The sequence below is a fragment of the Chrysemys picta genome, chromosome 5, assembly GCF_011386835.1.
Source record: "Chrysemys picta bellii isolate R12L10 chromosome 5, ASM1138683v2, whole genome shotgun sequence".
Lineage (NCBI taxonomy): Eukaryota > Metazoa > Chordata > Testudines > Emydidae > Chrysemys > Chrysemys picta.
In genome coordinates this window covers 142,837,983-142,861,293 of record NC_088795.1, presented here as the reverse complement: position 1 = coordinate 142,861,293, position 23,311 = coordinate 142,837,983, and the positions used below count along the sequence as shown (strand labels likewise).

Here is a 23,311-nt window from a genome sequence, read left to right as displayed (position 1 = left end):
TGTTACCTAGGTTCCTCGCATTAGTGTACAAACATCTTCATTTTTGCCGTTTGGCTTCACTGACATTCTTAACCCGATTAGGCACAGACATTCTACCACTAGTATCACCTATTAGACTGGCATCTTCACTACCCTTCCTCCTTACGTCCGTTCTCATACCCACGGCTGTATCTTTTCTTACTTTGTTTTCTTCCTTCTCAATGTTAAATTCCGCCGTGGAGATTACCTGGACATCTCCCAACCATCTCCCCCAAATTCCTAGTTTAAAGCTCTCTTAATCAGTTGTGCCAGCCTCCATTCTAGAAGCCTATTTCCGTCCTTACTCAGGTGAAGTCCATCCCGAGAGAACAGTCCTCTGTCCATGAATGCTTCCCAGTGGCCATACATCCCAGAGCCCTCCTTATAGCACCACTGCCTGAGCCATCTGTTGATCGTCATAATCTTGTCACACCTTTGTTGCCCTTCTCTAGGAACAGGCAGAATCCCACTGAAGATCACCTGAGCCTCGATTTCCTTAAGCGTCTTCCCCAACCTGGCATAGTCTCCCTTGGTACGTTCCAGCGAGAATCTAGCCATTTGTTTCCACATGAAGGACAATCAGCGGATTCTTTCCCTCTCCCGTTAGGATCCTTTTCAGCCTCACGTCCACATCCCATATCTTAGCACCCAGCAGACAGCACACCCTTCTGTTCTCTGGATCAGCTCTAGTTACAGGCCTGTCTATTCTTCTCAGTAAGGAGTCCCCAATCACATAGACCTGCCTTTTCCTGGTGATGGTGCGATTCTCCAGTCTATCCCCTGTTCCCTCTGGCTGCAAGTCCTCTCGATTTCTATTGTCCCTTGCCATACTCCGCAACCCATCCCGTATCCTCCTGGGACTCATATTTGGTGTTATCTCCATGGACTCTTCCCCTCTTCCTATAGGATTAGCTGCTCTTCTCTTCTTCCTTGCCCTCTCACCTTCAGCGACCACCTGCTCTGCCCCTTCCTCATTTTCCAACTCAGCAAACCTGTTCCTGATCTCTATTTCTCCTTCACTAGCCCGTCTTTTCCTCTGCCTGGTTCTCTTAGTCACATGCTCCCACTGTCCACTTTCCTCACCCAGCAGTCTCCCCTCAGAATTCGGTGGTCCTGTTTCCATCTGCAAGTCTGAGCTTTTCTCTTCAGCCTCCTCATGTCTTTGCTCCATCATCCGCTCGAACCCCCTTCTAAACTCAACCAGAGTTTCCACCTGCATCTCCAATCCTCGGAACTTTTCTTCCATCAGCTCTACCAGGCGGCACTTCATGCAGACGAAACTCTTTTCAGATACCCCCTCCAGGATCACGTACATGCCACAGCTTCCACATCCAGTCATCTTCATTGTGTCTTCCACTGCTGCCTCTGTATCGGTCGTAGCCTTCCCACCTAAAACCTGTTAGTCCGGGAAACACAAACCAAACCCCCAACACCCACAGCAAAACAAACCCCCAACGGGCACCAAAACACGGCAGAACACCACCCACTCCCTTCACTAGCCTGTGTATTCCTCTGCCTAGCTCTCTTAGTCTCCCCCGCAACCTCCCCTTGCAAACTCCCACTGAAACTCCCCTGTTTACAGCGCTGTTTGCTGGCTTCTGTGCCGCTGCAGATGTCTATGCCACTGCCTGACTGGCTGGCTACCTTTATAGGACCCCTAAGCCGATAAGCCCCGCCCCCTAATCAGGGCTCACACTGCCCCTACCAGCCTCCACACGTATAAAACTACAAAATACAATACACACAATACAAAACCCTTCTCCTCCAACAGAACTCCCACTGAAACTCCCCTCTCTCCCCACATGCCCACTGTAGCCCTCACCCCAGGCCACTGGGGCACTTTCGGAGGAGGAAAATCCCACCCTCCGGCAGGGCTAGACTTTGCACCCAGCTCTCTGCTCCGAGCTTTGCCTCCTCCAAGGGCAGGGCGCCGGTGTGAACTCTGAGGTGCCCGTCAGCCCAGCTCTGAGGGGGTTGTGGGGGGAGTGTTGTGAGACAGGTCGCTGCTGGTAGCCCCAGGCAGATACAGATGCAGACACAGACACAGAGATGCTCCAGGACTCCCTCAGGGTCTCCCAGCTAGTCACTGTCAGCGTTGGGGGCAGGACACCATGTCTCCCGCTGCCCAGTGCCCAGCTCACACCACCAGACGCCCTTTCCTCTCCCCCCAAATCTGTTCAGCCCAGGCAGCTGCAGCTGCATCCTGCAGCCTCTCTTGGGTGACCTGGACATGCTGCAAACTGTGTTGTGCAGGAGTTTCTCTCCAGGGAGACCAAGGGAGAAGATCACTGGATTGGACTCACTGACCTGGGGACAGAAGGCAGCTGGCGCTGGGTGGATGGCACAGAATACAGAGACGACGCAAGCAGGGGGTGAGTAAAGCTTGAGAGAAGTGATTATTTATTACACGTTCGGTCACAAGCTCCTTCGGGCAGCGTCTGTACGGCCCCTGGTGTCTATGCAGCACCCGGCACAGCGGGCCCAATCCTGAGGGAGGCCCCTGGGCGCTGCCACAACAGCAATGAATTCTCTCAGGAATTTCTGCTCATGCCCCTTTGCTGAGAGCAGGAGCCTAAACACGGAGCGTGTGTTCAGTGCCACTGAGACCCAGGGCCATAGCCTCCCCTGTGGTAACTCGGCATTGACTTGAATGAACCACAGGGATTTACACCAGCTGAGGATCTGGCCCCAAGTCACCTGAGTACAGCCAGGTGAGTCTGGAGTGAGCGGCAGGTTCACGCTCTCCTTGGGATTGCACTGCGCTCTCCCCTCTGTCAGGCTGGAGAAGGGGAGGCTGTGGGGTGGGGGCATGGCCGGAGCCAGCTGCAGTCGGTGCAGTGACCTCAGTGGGCTGTGAACGTGGCCCATAAGCAGGGCCATGAGAAGTTAATGACTGACCCCCGCTGCCCTCTCTTCCCGTTCCTGCGTTCCCATCTCGGGGGCGCCTGGGACGTGCTGTGCCACGTGCTTTGGTTCTGGGCACTGAGATCGGAGTTGCAGCTGTCAGCATTTGGAGCCACAGACTGACCTGGGCTCTTTGCTGGCCTGTGAGGCGCAGGGCAGTTGCTACCCCCAGCCCTCAGAAGCCCTTCGTTACCATGGCCACAAGAGCTGTAGAGAACTCTGAGGGGTGGCCGGGGGGTGGATCGCTTCACCGCGTCATTGCTGAGTGTCTTGGTCCACAGAGCAGAACTGAGCTCAGGAATTGGCTGTGGTTCTCCCCTGAGACATTAACACTCTGATCCGCAGGTTCTGGGAGGAGAATCAGCCAGACAACTGGCATCGGGGGACAGGAGGCAGAGAAGACTGTGTTCAGATCCGCCCAAGGAAGCTGAATACGTGGAATGATGCGAACTGCGCTCTGCCTTCTAGGTGGATTTGTAAGCAGGCCCATGGACAGGCTGGGCTGTGACATGCAGGTCCCAACACCTCAGAAAGCGCCTTAATTTCCAAGCTATGGAGCATGTTTTCCAGACATCTGCCAATGAGGAGCCCTGTGCACTGGAGGGGGCAGCATGGGATGTGCGTTGCAGGGACGCTTTGTCTTGGTGTGATATTTCTGGCTGTAGCAGAGACAGCTGCCCTTATGCCACTCAGTGTGGCTGGCTCTGTAATTTGTATGTTTCCAGGTTTGTCACTGAATAAAGTCCTTGGATCATGGAGTTATTGTTTCACAATCACCCAATAAATAATTATTTGCTTGATTTGAATTTCTAATTTTTGTACCTTTGGATCAGATGTTATGATGTTGTCAGAACTATCTAACATTTAAACGTCCAATTGTATGGGGTAAGCAAGGAATGTCGCAAAATATGTTTGGCCCAGCGAGGAGATAAACTCAGGCTCAGCTGGGAGACCAACTTCAACAGCTGTTCGAATTCTCCTATCCCTGCCCTGCTGTGCCACGTATCAAAACGTGTCTGTCCCTTCCAACCCAACAGGAGCAGTTCCTCCCAAACTGTCACTTCTTTGGAAGGACCAAATACGTTGTTTTTCTGCATCTCAGGCTTCTCTTCCTCAAAGAAACTCAGTACCTGCACCAGGATCATCCCGCAGCTTCCACATCTGGTCACCTTCATTGTCTTTTCCATTGCTTGGGTCACTACCACTGCTGCCTCTGTGTCTGTCACACCCTTCCCACCTAAGCGCCTGCTAAGGAGAAAGAAAACTCCACACAACACAAAAACAGAATGTCACCACCCCTCCCCCAAACTCTCCTTACAATGGTGCACGCTAACTCCCCCGTTTCCAGTTGTTTGCTGGCTTCTTTGCCACTGGCCGGTTGCCTTTATAGGCCCCCTAACCAGGGAAGCCCCTCCCCTGATCTGATGTGATCACAGGCTCTGCATGTCTCAGCGCCCTGCGCGTACCAGCCTCTGCAAACGGAACACAACAAACCAGCAAGCAAACTCTCAAGAACCCACTCGCCAGAGGCGATGCATAGGCGGTGTGTGCGGGGTGAAGTGCCCCCCCCAGATTTCTGCTTGGCATGTCGGGCCGGGAGGGGGGCAGAGGAAGAGGGGCTCTGTCCTTCTCCCACTGTGGCTGACCCCCGGCATGATCGCCCGCGTCCCTGGCATCCGGGCCCAGACAGGGAGTGGAGGGACGGGACCAGCCACTTCTCATGTCGGCCGCTCAGGGTCTTTGCTCTGTGCAGAGCAGCAGCTGCCTGAGAGAGCCTGCTTGGGGAGGTGGCGAGGGCTACCCCGTCCAGGCCAGGCTACCAAGGACAGGGGTTGAGGAAGCTGGCATGTTTCCGGCTCACTCGGCCCCTGTCCCCAGCAGCCAGGCCCTGGTGGGGGTGACCCAGCGCCGCGCCCCCAGCCAGACTCTCTCAGGCAGCTGCTGCCCTGCACAGAGCAGTGACCTGGCGCGACCGGCTTCAGCTGCATGAGACCTGGCTCCCTCCTGCTCCCCGCCCACGTCCTGCTGCCAGGGAGAGCAGCTGAATGTGCTGGGGGAGGGGGGAGGCGTAGTGGGAGAAGGACAGAGCCCCCTGCAGGTACCTCTGGCAGGGTGGGGAGTGCATGGTGGCCCTGGACCCAGCGTGACCCTCGGAGCGCAGGTTGAGCACGTGGGGCTGCCACATGTGATCTGAAGTCACTGAGGTGATGCTCAGGCAGGATGAAGTTCACCCAGACCATCCCTGACAGGCGGGTGTCTAACCTGTGATGGGGATTCCACAGCCTCCCTAGGTCACCTGTGCCAGGGCTGGACCATCGTTAGACTTAGAAAGTTTGTGCTAGTATCAAACCAGCAGGGCAAGATCTTACAACTCCATTCGAACTCCCTAGAGTAGGAGATTTATTTGGAGGGACAGACTGGAAACGCGGTCGATATTCTACTGAAATGTGGGGGTGCCCCCCCCAGTCGACCCAATTGGCCTGTATGGAAGTTGGCAAATGTTGGGCTTGGAACTGCAGTTGAACTTACATAGAAGCGTCACAGACAGGAGGGATGTAGCCAGGGCCAGACTCAGGAGGAGAAGGACAGCAGTGACGATGCTCCCCGCCCTGGGCCACCAAGGGGCCAGTGTCTTGGGAGGATTTCCTTGAAGGAGAAGAAGAAATGTATCCATGGAAAGTTACAGTTCAAATGCCACTGACCGAGGAAACTCCATCCCCCAAATCCAATAACTGCTCAGCCTCCTATTCCCTGACTGTGGTTAACAGCAACAGCGGAATCAGGCCAAATAAGGTCAGAACCGACCTGAACTCCAATGTGAAAAGCGACCCTCCCTAAATCAGGAGTGACTCTAGTGCCAGGCAGGCGTCCTGTGAGAGAGATCTGGGAGCAGGATTTTCCCCCTGCCTCAGCATTTCTTGAGAGGGAAGTTTAAGGCTTGTGAAGTTCGTGCCCAAAGAAGTATTTCTAAGAGAGAACAGGAACCTGAAACATCTTATGAAAAATCAAAACAACGAAGCAGTGAAATGAGGGGAAATGATTCCTTGCAGGAGAAAAGTGGGGCTGACAGCAGCAGAGGGCTCAGAAGGGCCTTTCTCCACCATCCCTGTCTAATAACCCATCCCCAGTATGCTGGGCTCCTCACTGCAAGGCAGCCAAGGGGCAAATCACAGGGCAAAGCCAGAAGACTGTGTCTCCCCTGCACATTAAAGGGAGAAGACTAGAGCTGCATTCGAGCCAGGATCTATGTGTAGACAGAAGGAAGTGTGCTCTGTGTGGTTTGGATTTGGTTTCCCCAAGGTAAACGGCAGCTGCTTGGAGACGCAAGACTGTCAGATTCGCCTCTCCCTGAAAGTCTCAGCCTGCCGCACCCTCTCCCTGTCTGATCTGGGCCTCAGACATTAGCTAGCGCCATTCCCCCATGGGAACCAGCAGATAACACTCAGATGCCCAGATAATCCCCTTACATTGCAGAAGTGGCTTCTCTCATGCTAACCAAAGGGTGAAGCTGCCTCTCACTAATGTACTGAGTTTACAGTTCTCAGCCTTTACTGAAAGGGATTCTGGGAGGAGCTTCTCTGTCACCCAGCGCAGGCTACATTTTCCCCTTGTGTTTTCCTTTGTCGCTGCAGAGAGCCTAGCTGAGCTCGGTGCATAGCTGCAGCTGCCTACTGAACCTCACATCCTCACCCGCATCCTCCACTTCCGTCTCTGCCCCATCTCCCTGCCTGTTTCTTGAACCTTCCCCGGTGTTGTTCATGTGTTCGAAACCAGAACAGCTGGCACACGGCATCTGGATTGCACTGACAGCTGCCGAACCAAACACAAGAACATAAGAACGGCCAGACTGGGTCAGACCAAAGGTCCATCTAGCCCAGTGTCCTGTCTGCCGACAGTGGCCAGTGCCAGGTGCCCCAGAGGGAATGAACAGAACAGGGAATCATCAAGTGATCCAGCCCCTGTCACCCATTCCCAGCTTCTGGCAAAGAGTTGGGATTATGTTTTCCAAGATGCGTTACTTTGCCTTTATCAACACTGAATTTCATCTGCCATTTTGTTGCCCGGTCACCCAGTCAAAGCACTGAGAGGGGCCCCTTGTGCTGGGAGCTTTAGGAAAACAGCCTGGTCCTTATATCAGCACTTCCAGCTCCATTTGCTCCTTGTCTTTGGAGGAACAGGTTCCCTTCCCCCCACCCCGAGCCCTGGGGAAAACCCTTCTCTACTAACACAGCTAGCATCTCCCTGCCCCTGCTCACGGTTAGAAGCATGTGCTCGGGCTGGGAAGGGGCAGAGGGTAAGGAAAGGAGGCAACACTGTGAAACAGGGGGATGAGAGGGAGCTGGTCCCCAGAGATGGGGGCTGTGAGGATTTGACCCTGGTGATCTCCTGGGAGAGGCTGATGGTGGCAGTGAGCTGGGGAGGGGGACCCTGGATGGCTTTTATGGCCAGCCCATGGCACTGCGCTGGCCAGCAGGAGGCTGGGATGCTGTGCAGGGACTCCCATCTCTCCCCCTGTGCCCTTCTCCCGTTGGGGACTGGCAGGGGAGAGAATGCACTGGGGAGCACTGACCGAGCACCCTCACCCACTGCTAGACAGCACCAGGCTGAGCTCTGGGGATGTGGTCAGTGGATCAAGCGATCGCTGCCCAGAACGCTCTGCAGAGACCGCAAAGCCAAGGAGAGACCAGCGGGAGTCCAGGGTCTGGTGCAGCCTCTTGTGCTTACCTTTGGGCTGGGGAGCAGCTTCCGTCATCTCCATGTTCTCATAGGTATTTTCCCTCGCCATTCTCCTGCCTTCGCGCTGAGCCGAGCCCCTGATCACTGGCCTGTGGGTCCTTTCAGCAGCCTGCTGGGTTACAGCCTCCCTCTGACAGCTGTCCTGGCACAGAAATAGAAATGGGAAGTGATGCTTGGTAGTTGGATGAGGGAAGGAGGAGGATGGGGAGGGAGTGGAGGTGAGAGGTGTTTGGAGGCGAAAGTGCGGGGAGGGGAGAGGTGGTTCATAGAATCATAGAATCTCAGGGTTGGAAGGGACCTCAGGAGGTCATCTAGTCCAACCCCCTGCTCAACACAGGACCAATCCCCAACTAAAGCATCCTAGCCAGGGCTTTGTCAAGCTGGGCCTTAAAAGGAAGGAGATTCCACCACCTCCCTAGGTAACCCATTCCAGTGCTTCACCACCCTCCTAGTGAAAAAGTTTTTCCTAATATCCAACCTAAACCTCCCCCACTGCAACTTGAGACCATTGCTCCTTGTTCTATCATCTGCCACCGCTGAGAACAGCCGAGCTCCATCCTCTTGGAACCCCCCTTTCAGGTAGTTGAAAGCAGCTATTAAATCCCCCCTCACTCTTCTCTTCTGCAGAGTAAACAATCCCAGCCTCTCCTCATAAATGCGGGGGTTGTGCCCTGTGACTGGAGAATTGTTAACATTGTATCTACTTTTAAGAAAGGCAAAAAAGTGACCCAGGAAACTACAGGCCTGTTAGTCTGACCTCAATTGTATGCACTGTCTTGGAACAAATTTGAAAAGAGAAAGTAGTTAGTGGCATAGAGGTTAACAGTAATTGGGATAAAATACAACATGGTTTTACAAAAGGTAGATCATGCCAGACTAACTTTCTCTTTTTTTGAAAAGATAACTGATTTTTTTAGGCAACAGAAATGCAGTAGATCTCATCTATCTGACTTTCAGTGCATTTGATACAGTTCCACATGGGAAATTATGAGTCAAATGGGAGAAGATGGGGATTAATATTGCTGTTAATCCCTACATTCATGACCTTGCACTTTACATGACTGAATTTCATCCCATTTCTACTACTCCAGGCTTCAAGGTCATCCAGCTCTACTCGAATGATATTCCGGTCCTCCTCCACACTGGCAATACCTCTCAACTCTGTGTCATCTGCAGATTTCATTAGCACACTCCACTTTTTGTGCCAAGGTCTTTAGTGAAAACGTTAAATAAGATTTTATCAAAGATTTTGACCACAAGCTAAATATGAGTCGTCAGTCGCAAAAAAAGCAAACATGATTCTCGGATGCATTAACAGGTGTGTTGTGAGCAAGACATGAGAAGTCATTCTTCTGCTCTACTTCATGATGGTTAGGCCTCAACTGGAGTAATGTGTCCAGTTCTGGGTACTGCATTTCAAGAAAGATGTGGAGAAATTGGAGAGGGTCCAGAGAAGAGCAACAAGAATGATTAAAGGTCTAGAGAACATGACCTATGAGGGAAGACTGAAAGAATTGGGTTTGTTTAGTTTGGAAAAGAGAAGACTGAGAGGGGACATGATAGCAGTTTTCAGGTATCTAAAAGGGTGTCATGAGGAGGAGGGAGAAAACTTGTTCATCTTAGCCTCTAAGGATAGAACAAGAAGCAATGGGTTTAAACTGCAGCAAGGGAGGTTTAGGTTGGACATTAGGAAAAAGTTTCTAACTGTCAGGGTGGTGTTGGAGAATAAGACAGTTTTAGTTTTTCGGTTGGGTACAGCAAAGTTAGATACTTTTTTTTTTTATTAATTGCATAGAGGGAGAGAGTGCACTAGGACACAGGGTTTTTTTTTTTCTAGGCAGGTTTTTTAACAGGTAAACAATTACAGCAAGCATTTATACCTTTTGTTACAGACAATAATAAGCAACAGCTGCATTTTGTTTATACATTGGTCATTTTGATATTTTGTTTTTCTTACTCATGTAGACTCTTAGTCTATATTTTATATTGTCTGCACATTATTTACACAAGGTCGCAACAACTTCTTACACAGTTCTTTTTCTCTCACCTCACACAATTCTCGCTCTTACAAATCTCGCGTTATTAGGGTTACAGTTAGCCTGACTTTTGCTAACAAACTGTCATGCATTGCAATCCCCTTCCTGTCAGTTTTTTTCTGCTTTCACACCTCCCCCCTTTTTGTACTACTAGTACAACAAACATTTTTAAATTTTTATTTGCATTAAGTTTTGTAATTCAGATTTTACATTAGATGCTTTAACCTTAGGGGTTTTGATTGGATGTAATGACAATGCATAATTAGCATGGACATGAAAGATATTACTATTATTATGTTTTTTATTTCAACAATAACATAATTTTAAGCTAACTAATAGCAATACAAGCAATAACATTTTTATAACAATAATATGATGGGGTTGTTGTACAATTTTAATTATAAAGCACAATATATTATACTTAGTACATAAAGTAGACACTTTATAAGCTGTATGAAAGGCATACTTTTTAACCTGATATATATTTTGAAGCATGTGAATTTGCCCTTGTACTTTAGAGATTTTTTGAACTTTTGGTAACAATGAAAGCAAATTTTGAAATTAATTAGGCACTAAACTAGTTTAATAAAAGGGTATTTGGAACCTAAGGACTACTTGCAAAATTCTATTTGCAGGGCAGTAAATAATATAATTGCTTGCAGCGGTAGTGAGATTAAAATGTATATTTTGCAATGTGGTGGCTTTAACCTACACACAGTTATTATTAGCTTGAAAAAGTAAGTGTCCTGTCAGGGTAGTTTTTTGTCTTTTACCCTTTTAGCAAACGCAGTCATGAACAGTGACAACTTTTCCTGGCTTCAGTTTACATGTACACTGAAGCTGCGGGGGTTCTAACGGCCAAAATGTCCATTGACTCCCAACTCCATTTAAATGTCAGATGTAATTCCAGGAGCACTGACTAAAAATTGATTGGGCATACTAGGTAGTCTAATTTCCCAGATGTTTTGGTGAATTACCCAATCCCACATGCATTTTTCCCATGGACCCAGCAGGATTTGGTATGTGGGAGCCCACACCCGCCTAACCAGTCCATATGCTCGGAAGGAGCACTGAGAACGTTCACACTTTCACCCAGAAAGTCTTCAAGTATGTTTTTCTGGCCACAGATCAGATGGTACTTTTGATGTGTCTGTAAGGGCAGTGGGCCAAGCCTGATGCTTAAGATCATTCTGAATGGCCATTAGCTGGTCATTTAGGAAATTCTGAATTTCTGAACTTGCTAGATTTCACTGCAATGCCTTTTCATCCTGAATTGGCGGGTAGAAATCAACCTCTCGGGGATCGATTTATCGCGTCCCGTCGTGACGCGACAATCGATCCCCTAATCGACGCTCTTACTCCACCAGCGGAGGTGGGAGTAAGCGCCGTCGACAGGAAGCCGTGGAGGTCGATTTTGCCGCGGTCCTCACAGCGGGGTAAGTCGGCTGCGATACGTCGAATTCAGCTACGCTATTCACGTAGCTGAATTTGCGTATCTTAAATCGACTCCCCCCTGTAGTGTAGATGTAGCCTTAGTGATATTTAATATCATTTTTGTTAGCAACTTTTGGGTCATTGAAGTAAGGGCAGAAATAACATGTAACTTACAAACTTCAGCCTGTACTTGGGTTCACTGTGCCCCAGAAATAAGGCTAGTGGCCTTTTTTAGTTGCTCTAATTTTTTATTATGTTTTTGGTTTTTAAAAATATTTTAAACTGCTGCTGCACTATTGGACCCCATTTTATAGAGTTCCGGTCAAGTTTTTTTTTTTTTTTTTTTTTTTTTTTTTTTAGAGGAAATAACCAAAGCCCTTTGTTGTGCTAATTTAATGGTAGCCCCCCCCCTTGAACAATTTGGGTATGTAGAGGTGATCTGGAAACTGGATAAGGGCAATGAAAATTTAACAGTTCTTAGTGTAGTGTTAATTACAGTCCATTGATATTCTAATACATTTTTTTGGGTGTAGTATTGTACTACATTTGTTGGTTAAACACCTTTATGTACTTTTGGGAGGCACTAATATTAATGGCATAAGAGGGGGTGTATTGCAATAAGGTACATGTAACATTATTAGTTACTGGAATAATTTTTATGCAGGTAAAATTTTTGTGGCAGAACAAACTTTTTGGGTATTCGTTTAATTGTTTACTAATTGGGTGACCAAATAACAATAAGGGCCTCTTTTATTTAACACTGCAAATTTCAGAAACAGCTATTATATTTACTTTGCTATAGAACTCATTAATTGCAATCACAGATTTTTGGGGTTCACTTGTAGTGATATTATATACTTTATTTTTACTGATTCATTTGTTTTTTATTTAATTGTTTGCTTATATGGGATATTCTGAACACAAAAAATATTTTTTTTCAAAACAATATTTAAATAAATCACTGAACTGTGAAGGCCTTGGCCATTGGTTTATTAAATATATGGCATTGTTTGTATTTGGATGTATTACAGGGGTAATAGTGTAATGGAGGAGATGGCTGGGGCAATGGCAACAAGGTGCCTTTGGTACTTATGATTTACAATTTAATTAGGGAGGGCAATACATGCTGAAGGACTTATTCAAAACACAGGGCGCAGCCTGTAGAATAAACCCCAAAATCCAATCAATACCACATTTCCAAGCATGGGTCCTACAAGTTTTTTTTACCAGGGTTAGTTTTTAAAGTCTTTTGTAGTTAGGAATCCCTGGACTTTGGTGGTTTCAATGGAGCGAGTGTTCTTTTTTTTTATTTTTCTGAAACAGTGTGGTTCAGCATTGTACAGGGGAGAGGTTACCAGCACATCACCCTGTAATGGTTTTGCTTTTTTTAGAAAAATCCAAAGGCACAGTAGGTCTGTCAGTGGACAAGGGAGAGGTTACTAGCACTTCACTTTGTCTTTTTTTTTCTTTTTCCTGCTGTCCAGAAGGCACAGCAGAGCTAGAAGGAGAAATAGGCTTATCATCAGTCGGAGAGTCCTCCCGAGGTGGAGGGGTCTTTTTACAGTGAGAAGCATGGGTCCAGGTGGGCAGTCCTTGGCACTTCACAGTGGTGTTGGTGGTTAACAGGACTTGGAAAGGGCCTTTCCAGTGTGGAGCCAAAGCAGTTTTTTGTTGATGGACTTTATGTAGACTCAGTTTTCTTGTTTTAATGAATGGCAGGGCTGCTAGGGTCTTTGGGTAGCACTTTTTTTACCTGTGAGAAAAAGACCTAACACATTTTATTAATGCTTGGCAGTGTTTTGCAGATTTTACAGCTGCTTGGGCTTATTTAAGCCCCCCCCTTTTCTTGATTGTCAGCCAAGTTTTAACTGTGGGCAATGTCCTTGAATGGGGCCAGCATCATATTTTTGGACTGAGCTTGCTAGCTATTTTTTTTAGTTAACTAGTTTTGTTTTTTTTTTAATTATACACTTTTTACTTATACACCTTTTTTTTAACAATGAACACATACATATTGCCATTATACAGTACATTTGTTTTATTATTTAATGTATGCCACATATACCCTTCCAGTAAAATAACTTTATTACAGAGCTTTGGAGCAACAAGCCAGGACAAGCACACCCACTTTTGAGGAGTCCACTCAGTACAACCTCTGGTGTCCAATAGCTTTTTTCCCTCCCCAGCCTTCTGGCTAGAAATTTGAGGTAGCCAGAAGGATCCCATGGGCAATATGGGGAGTGGGTTAACCTTTTATGTCCTTGCTTTTAAAGACTGTTGGTATGCAAATTTTTAACAACAATTTTTTAATTAAAAGATTTGGCCAATGAAGTTTTTTTTTTTTACTTAAGCAAATGTATTAGACTTTAGTATATTACAATTTTTTGATTTATTTAAATACTTTGTATTTCAAGTTGAATAAAACAAGTATTTGCTTTTTGATTTAACCCTTTTATTTAATTTTGAACTAGACTGTTTTATGAAAATATTAAACACAACAATTTTGGTCACAAGACAAACACGACAAGACAGGACACAGAACACAAAAATAATTTTTATTGTGCCAGTAAATGCATGGTACGTTGAATGCTGTTCAGCTGGTATCCAGTTTTTTTTTTATGATCTGAAAGACAAAAGAACAGAGGTCTATCCCTTCTGGGCAGTTAGTTGTTGCTTAAAATATTTTGTTTATATACAAACACTTTTACTGATTTTAGGAAAAACAGAGGAATTACCCCATATTTTTTTGTATTTGTTTTATAGGCAGCCCAAGTTTCAGTGGCTTTTACCTTATTAGTTAAACAATTTGCATTAATACAGATGCTTTTTGGCTTGCTTTTGGATCCAAAGCTTAAAGATTTTTACTTAAAAAAAGGACACAATTAACTTTTTCAAACTTTTGATTGCCTTTTACTTTTAATTTTTGCTTTTAGAACACACAGCAATCTGAAAAAGACAACACAAACTATATTGGTAGGTTTGCATTTTTTTTTTACTTTTGCTACAATATACACTGCACATGTTTTGGGGAAAATGCAAATTTTTTCACAATTTAATTTTCACAACACTAGCCACATTAATTTTTACACTGGTTTTTTTGTGCTTACAAAATCTTTATGCACCCATAGCAAAGTGACAGTTCGACCACACAGAGCCAGGGCACTGTCTTTTTTTCTTTTTACCAGATCTTTTATTTGCTATTTGTTACCCAAAACTAAATTTAATTTTTTTTCCATTCTCCTGGCTTTGACTACTTTGCTGCAGCACAACCTTTGGTCTTTATTTAAAACATTTTAAATCTTGTAAAGCATTAAGTCACCTTAAGGATTAAATGCTAAATACCTTAAACAACACTAGTTTCCTGTGTTTGGCAAAAGTATTCTTAGTTTTGCAACTTTAAAACAATACCAATTTATTTTAAACTTATAAAACACAGCAGGAGTGTTTTTTAGCAAATTCGACTAACTTATTTATAGTCGAATAATTCCACTTAAATAATCTTTTGCCTGGATTACTTACAGACATTTTTATCAAGTTTTACTGCTTGATTTCCTTTAGCAAATACAGCGTTAACTTCTCACATTTTTAAAAAAATTATTTGCTTGTTTTCCAAAACAACCCAATCAACTTAGATTTTACCATTCCAATTATTGTCCTGGGGATTTGAAATTCCCATGCTTATACTTACTTACTTTTTTTCTTCCACTATGCCCTTAAAGATTTCAACCTGTTTTCCAAATACTTTATTTGTTGCCTGCCCGCTTGGACCCGATCCTGCTTTTCTTGCTGAACCGTTCTTTTCATGGGCACCGGCTTGTTTCACTATTAATTTAGCTAGGAGGGTGGGCTTTTTAACTAGCCCCCACCTTTCCTGGTCTCTTTCCTTAAACATTTTTACTCACAAGGCTACCCGAGTCCTCCCTTGTGAGGCTTGCCACCTGGGCAAAACGCATGGCCCATTGGCGTTTAACTATTCAATTTTTTTTTGTGGCAAACACACTGCTCTTATAGCATATCCTGAGCACAAATGGTTACATTTTGACAAGTTCCTGAAGGACCGGTACTTGCTTAGCCAGTCCTTCCTTTTCTGCCTGGAAGTCCTGTCTTAAGGCTTGCAACTTGCCCTGGGCGTAGGTTTGAGTTGCTGTCTGGTTCATGATTTATGCTTTTAATTGCTTAATTTTAGTTATTAAGTACACAACTTTTTTCTTTTCTTTAACTTCTTTATTGCCCAGTCCTGCTACGACTGGAGTAGATCCACCTGACACCCTTCCCGGTCAACCGGGGTGGAGAAAGGAATGCTAAACCCCTTTCCAGGTTTCAGACTTACTGCGGCTGAGAGTGGGCACACTTTTAATTATGTAATTTTTAACATATAGCGCTAACAGTACCAAGCAAAGCAAACATAAAATAACAAGGGCAAAACAAATAGATGGTGTGCATTCTGCAGGGCTCCCCGCCTTCCCTCAATTTCCACCAAAACTGGCAGATTTTTGTTACCAATTTAGTTCTCGTATTAGGTGATCAGGCTGACACTGCAGGATCGTTGGGGGAAGATAAAGAAATCACACCATATGACTAAATTTTAAAGCTTTATTAATAAAATAATAAAACAACAACAGAGTGATTCCCACATCACTCAGGGAAAGAAAAAAAAACATTAATGCCCCAAGCCCTAAGCCACTTTTATACTTACACATGTACGTCCAGACTGGCCACATCTGTGTATAACGTCCAGAGAAGGGGAGAGGTGGACAGGAGATTATGCTGTATACAGCTTATCCAGAATCTTCAACTTGCACTCTTGGGAGGGCAGTTCTTTTACACCCTGGGGTCTCCAGCGGCATCTCTTTAGAGATTCCAGTCCAGGCCGGCTGCCTGTGGCATCTTTAGCGTCCCCAAACCACGCCGGCTCCAGGGTTGCGAAGGCAGACTGTTGGATCACACTGGACAGTTAAGCTTTGCAAATGTAATTTTAGTCCTGTAACTTGTATTGCCTTTGGTTTGCCTCTGTCTATATTTTTTTACAGCCAGCTGGGGCCAAAAGCAGTTTTTCTTTGTACTTAGCCTGGTCTGCGTTGATTTTTGACCTTGAACGCAGAGCAAGCTGAATTTCAAATTAACCCGTTTCTTTTCTTAATAGACAAATTGCTCCCATTGTGTGTCAGAGGCTTTTTGGTGATTAAAAGCTCCTCTGAGATGTATGATCTTATCTAGATTGAAGGTACCTTCTAGTGGGCACTGTTTAGATGGATTTTCATGCATGTAAAGATTCTAATTGTCTAAATACCTGCAGGTTTTAGGACCATAATGTACGTATATGAAATAAGCTGGGGTACCCTTAGGGGGTGAGAGGGAAAGCTCAGACAGTCTCCCACCCATTTTTCAATCACACACACAGGGAGAACGCCCTGTCCGCGCTAGTGGCTTAGAAACTAAGGATCTCTCCCTACAGTGTACTCACACAGGAGAGGCTAATGAGGATGGCCACGACCCTCCTACACCTCCCTTCTGCAAAGAGCATCGGCTAGTCTCAGAGAGACGGCACCGCTCACTCTCGTTGCATTCAGTGAGATGATCAGACTGTCAGCGGCTCACACAGAGAGGAAAAGGGAAGGAAAGATGGGTTCATACACTCCTACACCCAGGTTGCTTCCTCGCCGGACGATGCCAGGCCGAGTTAGCCCGCCGTGGGTCGGATCGTCTAAAGATCCTCTAGTTACCGGGCTTGCATTAGAGTAGTTCTGGTCAAGAGCCAAACGACTTCGCAGAATACTCTGGGTGTCTTTCGGTAACTTTTATTCACACTAGTGTACACACCCGCACACACACACCAAGACCTCTATTTAAATAACCACGATGTATCTAGTATCAGAGGGGTAGCTGTGTTAGTCTGAATCTGTAAAAAGCATCTGAAGAAGTGAGGTTCTTACCCACGAAAGCTTATGCTCCCAGTACTTCTGTTAGTCTCAAAGGTGCCACAGGACCCTCTGTTGCTTTTTACACAATGTATCTGTACCTTATGTCTGGACTCAATACACTAAGAGGCGGTAACAACCCCTCTTGAGGCGGTAACAACCCCTCAGCACCGGTGCATACTTTATGCATTTCCCTTTATTGGGGGTGGCAAAACTAAGTCCCGAGCACCACATAAACTAACCTTATTGGGGGCGGCAAAACAGTTCCCCAGCACCGCTCTGCATCTGATCTTGTTGCACAGTCAATAAGTTCAGATGGCGTAAGCCCAACAGGGACAGATGGTCTCCACGGGCAGTCCTCCTCCGATACCCCAACAGAGATTTCAAAAGGTCTCCTACCTCTCTTGTGGCACCATGGGGATCAAAGGGGAACGATCCGTAGCAGCTGCCACTGTCTTAGCAGGCGTTGCCATCCCAGACGAGCCCCCAAATTGTCGGAGAATAACACAGTTTTACTTTTTTGGTTGGGTACAGCAAAGTCAGATACTTTATTCTTTTTCTATTAATTGCATAGAGGGAGAGAGTGCACTAGGACACAGGGTTTCACCCTCCTAGGCAGGTCTCTCAACAGGTAAACAATTACAGCAAGCATTTATACCTTTTGTTACAGACAATAATAAGCAACAGCTGCATTTTGTTTATACATTGGTCATTTTGATATTTTGTTTTTCTTACTCATGTAGACTCTTAGTCTATATTTTATATTGTCTGCACATTATTTACACAAAGTTGCAAAAACTTCTTACACAGTTCTTTTTCACTCGCCTCACACAATTCTCACTTTTTTCAAATCTCGCGTTATTAGGGTTACAGTTAGCCTGACTTTTGCAAACAAACTGTCATGCATTGCAATCCCCTTCCTGTCAGTTTTTTTTCTGCTTTCACAGTGGTTATACACTGGAATAAATTGCCTAGGGAGGTTGTGGAATCTCCATCTCTGGAGATATTTAAGAGTAGATTAGATAAATGTCTATCAGGGATGGTCTAGACAGTATTTGGTCCTGCCATGAGGGCAGGGGACTGGACTCGATGACCTCTCGAGGTCCCTTCCAGCCCTAGAATCTATGAATCTATGAATTTGTCCCGAGACCGGTACCTGAGGAACTCCACTAGTAACTCCCTCCATCCTGATAGTTCACCTTTGAGCATGACCCGTTGTAGTGTCCCATTTAACGGGGTCCTGATCCTCCTTTCAATGGGGTTGGGAAGGAATTTCCCCCAAATCAGATTGGCAGAGACCCTGAGGTTTTTTGCCGTCCTCTGCAGCCTGGGGCACAGGTCACTTGCAGGTTTCAACTAGTGTAAATGGTGGATTCTCTGTAACTTGAAGTATTTAGATCATGATCTGAGGACTTCAGTAACTCAGCCAAAGGTTATGGACCTATTACAGCAGTGGGTGGGTGAGGTTCTGTGGCCTGCAGTAGGTCAGATTATGATCATGATGGGCCCTTCTGGCTGTAAAGTCTATGAGACCTGTCTCTGCCTCAGTTCTCCATCTGTAAAATGGGGGGAGGAGATTTCCCTACTTCACAGGGGTGTCGTGTGACATTAAATAATATATTAAAGACTGTGAGGTGCTCAGATACTGCAATGAAAGGAGCCAGAGACATACGGTGGATCGCGGGAAAGGTTCTGCAGACAGCACTTAGATCACAAGTCTGTTGATGATGCACAAGCTGGAAGAGAATTTGGCTCCCAGGGACTTCCTTTTTCTATCTGCAGACTGCTAGTAGCTTCTGCACTGTATTAGCATAAGCTAATTCTCTCACCCTACTTCTAGTAATTGGCCCTACAGATTTTTCTGTCTCCGTCGGTTCCACCATGCCAATTGGGATGGGTACCAATTCTTATCCTCCTCTAACATATCTCTTAACTTTTTTAACTCTCTGATTCTTTTTAACAGTCGACCGCAGTCTGATTTATAGCCATCCAGTGATTTTAAGCTGGCATCCAAAGTTTGCTGGGCTTTCCTGAGTAACTCTAATTATTTTATTTAATTTCTTTCCCAGCGAACTATAAACTACGAGTTGACATTCAACAGATATTCCCTTCACCAGTTTAGCCTTTTTTTTTCTGCTTTGTTTCTACATCAAATACTTCACTCACAAAGCCCCATAGGTTACAATGCTCAGATATCATCTCAGCTGTTCTTAATCTCCTCCATGATCCTGGATGTATTTTCTGGCAAAGTTTTCTAAAGCCATACTGCAGGCAACTCCAACAGATTCTACTCTGGCCCTTACTCCACTCACTTTAACACATAACATAGAACTCATTTGAATTCTAACACTTCACTAGCTTATGTAATAAACTATAATGAACACTCTGCTGTTTTTATTCTGTAACTGAAGGTGTCCCTTCACAGAAACAACAGGAAATAATACCCCAAACCAATTTTTACACATAGTTCAATAAGTCCCAAGTAAATGATAGAGGGGTGGGGGCACATTCCCCTCTCTTCCCTCGATGGCTCGTAGCTGATTGAGAGGTCTTTTCCCTCTGTCGGGACATGCCAAACAGCTGGGGGACACTGAGGCAGACGGATCAGAGATGCAGCCCTGGAGAGTTGTGGGGACTGAAGAACTGTACAAGTTCTGAGTTATTGCGGCCTCCTGGCGGCAATTAATACATAGATTTATCAGCTCCCCTGCCACCACTAGTATGGGTCATCGGGCATGATGCTACTACTAATATCTTATCGGTGCCATCTGTTATAACTTCAACCTTTAACAAAGCCCCTTAAACACGTGTATCATTTTAAATAATATCACCTTTCAAATAATAACACTATTACTGTATAATATTACTTTTTAAAATAATATCATTACTTTATCTTACAAGATTAAATTCAAAACCTCTAAGTTAAAACTTTAAGTCAAACCACAATACAGAACAGGAAATACTGGGACTGCTGCCAACCCGCAGCCAAGGAAATCAGGTTCCTGTACTCTTAAGAGTGAGTTATCAAGACACACAATCTTGCTTTCTAACTCTCTGTAACTTTAACTCTTTACTTATGCCTCTGGTGAGATTCTCAGGGTCTAAGGATGCCTGGAATCCCTGAAAATTTCTGTCACGCACTCCTCGAGAGTCCTGGCTGGCTCGCCAGTCTGTAGCCTGATTTAGGTGCACTAATAAGGTTAATTTAATTTATCAATTTAATTTAATTTTAATTAATTATTATTATCATTAATATTAATTAGTATGCATCTTAGGCTCGCCAATCTTTTTGATCAGAAGATAAAAGTTCTTGTCCTGAATCGGGCTCCACAGAATTTACAAAGGACCCTCAGGGATATGACAGGAAGCTCACACTGAGACAGATATAGCCTTAAAGACTTTTTATTAAAATCAATAATAGTAAGTAAATGGTAAAATACTCAGAGTTATAAAGTTACAATTGCAATACTGGTATTCAAAAGATACATATGATAATATAGTATTATATGCAACAAAGCTTTGGTTAATATATTCACACCCTTCCTCGATAACCTGGTGATAAGAGACACGGGACCAGCCTCACAGTTCAGGTTTCTCAATTCATAGAATCATAGAATATCAGGTTTGGAAGGGACCTCAGGAGGTCATCTAGTCCAACCCCCTGCTCAAAGCAGTACCAATTCCCAACTAAATCATCCCAGCCAGGGTTTTGTCAAGCCGGACCTTAAAAACCTCCAAGGAAGGAGATTCCACCACCTCCCTAGGGAACCCATTCCAGTGCTACTCTACTCTGGCCCTTACTCCACTCACTTTAACACATAACATAGAACTCATTTGAATTCTAACACTTCACTAGCTTGAGTGAGGGATGCAGTGCTTAGAAGAAATGAATACTAAGAACTATCCAAACTAACTTAAGGTTTACTTGACTAACTTAAACTTAAAATCAAAACCTAATAAACAAACTAAGAATAAAAACTTAGGGAAACCAAGCTTAGCCTGGTTTGCCAGTCCGTAGCCTGATTTAGGGTGTAAGAATAACATTAATTTAATTTATCAATTTTATTTTAATTTAATTTAATTAAGACTATTAATAATAATTAATTATTAATAATAATTAGTATGGGTCTTAGGCTCGCCATTCTGTTTGATCAGAAGATAAAAGTTCTTGTCCCGAATCAGGCTCCACAGAATTTACAAAGCACCTGGGCACAAAGACCAACACTCCCTGCCTGAAATGTGTTGGGGGGATGAGAGTTAGTCTCCGGAACAAGCACCACACTTAAGAAGAGAACCACCACCAGGGGCAGCAGGTTTGTAGAAATTTTGGTGGTGCCCAGAACGCCCAGAGCCCACCCCTCCAAACTTTGCCCCCCCCCCAAACTCCACCCTGCACGTGCCTAAGGAACTGGAAGGGAGTTTGAGTGGGGAGAGGAGGTCTGGGGTGCAGGCCCTGGGCTGGCGCAGGGGACTGGGGTTCAGGACAGGTGAGAGGTTGGGCTCTGGGAGGGTCCGGGGTGCAGGCTCTAGGCTGGAGTTTGGGTGTAGGCTCTGGGCTGGGGCAAGGGGTGGGGGTGTAGGAGGGGGTGAGGGGTGCATGCTCTGGGAGGGAGTTTGGGGGCAGGAGGGGGTGCGAAGGGAGGGGGTTCAGGCTCTGGGAGGGGGTGAGGAGTGCGGCGCTTACTTGCGGCTCCTAGGCAGAGCTCCGGTATGAAACTGCAAAAAAACCTGAGAGTCTCTGGATAAAGTTGATAAGTGTGAGCAACCAGGGTGATGTCGTTGTCGGAGTCTTCTATAGACCACCAGACCAGGGGGATGAGGTGGACAAGGCTTTCTTCCGGCAACTAGCAGAAGTTACTAGATCGCAGGCCCTGGTTCTCATGGGAGACTTTAATCACCCTGATATCTGCTGGGAGAGCAATACAGTAGTGCACAGACAATCCAGGAAGTTTTTGGAAAGTGTAGGGGACAATTTCCTGGTGCAAGTGCTGGAGGAACCAACTAGGGGCAGAGCTCTTCTAGACCTGCTGCTCACAAACGGGGAAGAATTAGTAAGGGAAGCAAAAGTGGATGGGAACCTGGGAGGCAGTGACCATGAGATGGTCGAGTTCAGGATCCTGACACAAGGAAGAAAGGAGAGCAGCAGAATACGGACCCTGGACTTCAGAAAAGCAGACTTTGACTCCCTCAGGGAACTGGTGGGCAGATTCCCCTGGGAGAATAACATAAGGGGGAAAGGAGTCCAGGAGAGCTGTCTGTATTTTAAAGAATCCTTATTGAGGTTGCAGGAAAAAACCATCCTGATGTGTAGAAAGAATAGTAAATATGGCAGGCGACCAGCTTGGCTTCACAGTGAAATCCTTGCTGATCTTAAATGCAAAAAAGAAGCTTAAAAGACGTGGAAGACTGGACAAATGACCAGGGAGGAGTATAAAAATATTGCTCATGCGTGCAGGAGTGAAATCAGGAAGGCCAAATCACACTTGGAGTTGCAGCTAGCAAGAGATGTTAAGAGTAACAAGAAGGGTTTCTTCAGGTATGTTAGCAACAAGAAGAAAGTCAAGGAAAGTGTGGGCCCCTTAATAAATGAGGGAGGCAACCTAGTGACCAAGGATGTGGAAAAAGCTAATGTACTCAATGATTTTTTTGCCTCTGTCTTCACAAACAAGGTCAGCTCCCAGATTGCTGCACTGGGCAGCACAGTATGGGGAGAAGGTGACCATCCCTCTGTGGAGAAAGAAGTGGTTCGGGACTATTTAGAAAAACTGGACGTGCACAAGTCCATGGGGCCGGATGCGCTGCATCCGAGGGTGCTAAAGGAGTTGGCAGATGTGATTGCAGAGCCATTGGCCATTATCTTTGAAAACTCATGGTGATCGGGGGAGGTCCCAGATGACTGGAAAAAGGCTAATGTAGTGCCCATCTTTAAAAAAAGGAAGAAGGAGGATCCTGGGAACTACAGGCCAGTCAGCCTCACCTCAGTCCCTGGAAAAATCATGGAGAAGGTCCTGAAGGAATCAATTCTGAAGCACTTAGAGGAGAGGAAAGTGATCAGGAACAGTCAGCATGGATTCACGAAGGGCAAGTCATGCCTGACTAACCTAATTGCCTTCTATGAGGAGATAACTGGGTCTGTGGATGAGGGGAAAGCAGTGGATGTGTTATTCCTTGATTTTAGGTGGTGGAATCTTCTTCCTTAGAGGTTTTTAAGGTCAGGCTTGACAAAGCCCTGGCTGGGATGATTTAGTTGGGAATTGGTCCTGC

At 45.7% G+C, this 23,311-nt stretch overlaps 2 protein-coding genes across 3 annotated transcripts in view; one reads left to right on the top strand and one right to left on the bottom strand.

Annotated features, from left to right (window-relative positions):
- Nucleotides 1–3,722, top strand: part of LOC122172930 (C-type lectin domain family 4 member F-like) — a 70,426-nt gene extending 66,704 nt beyond the window's left edge. Inside the window, exons 6-7 of the mRNA XM_065598400.1 lie at nt 2,272–2,390; nt 3,268–3,722. Of these exons, the coding sequence (XP_065454472.1) occupies nt 2,272–2,390; nt 3,268–3,430 (282 nt within the window). The 3' untranslated portion in view covers nt 3,431–3,722. The remainder of the gene's footprint in view (nt 1–2,271; nt 2,391–3,267) is intronic.
- LOC112061285 (C-type lectin domain family 4 member F-like) overlaps nt 1–23,311 on the bottom strand; it is a 269,396-nt gene that overhangs the window by 152,143 nt on the left and 93,942 nt on the right. The gene's annotated exons all lie outside the window — the stretch shown is intronic.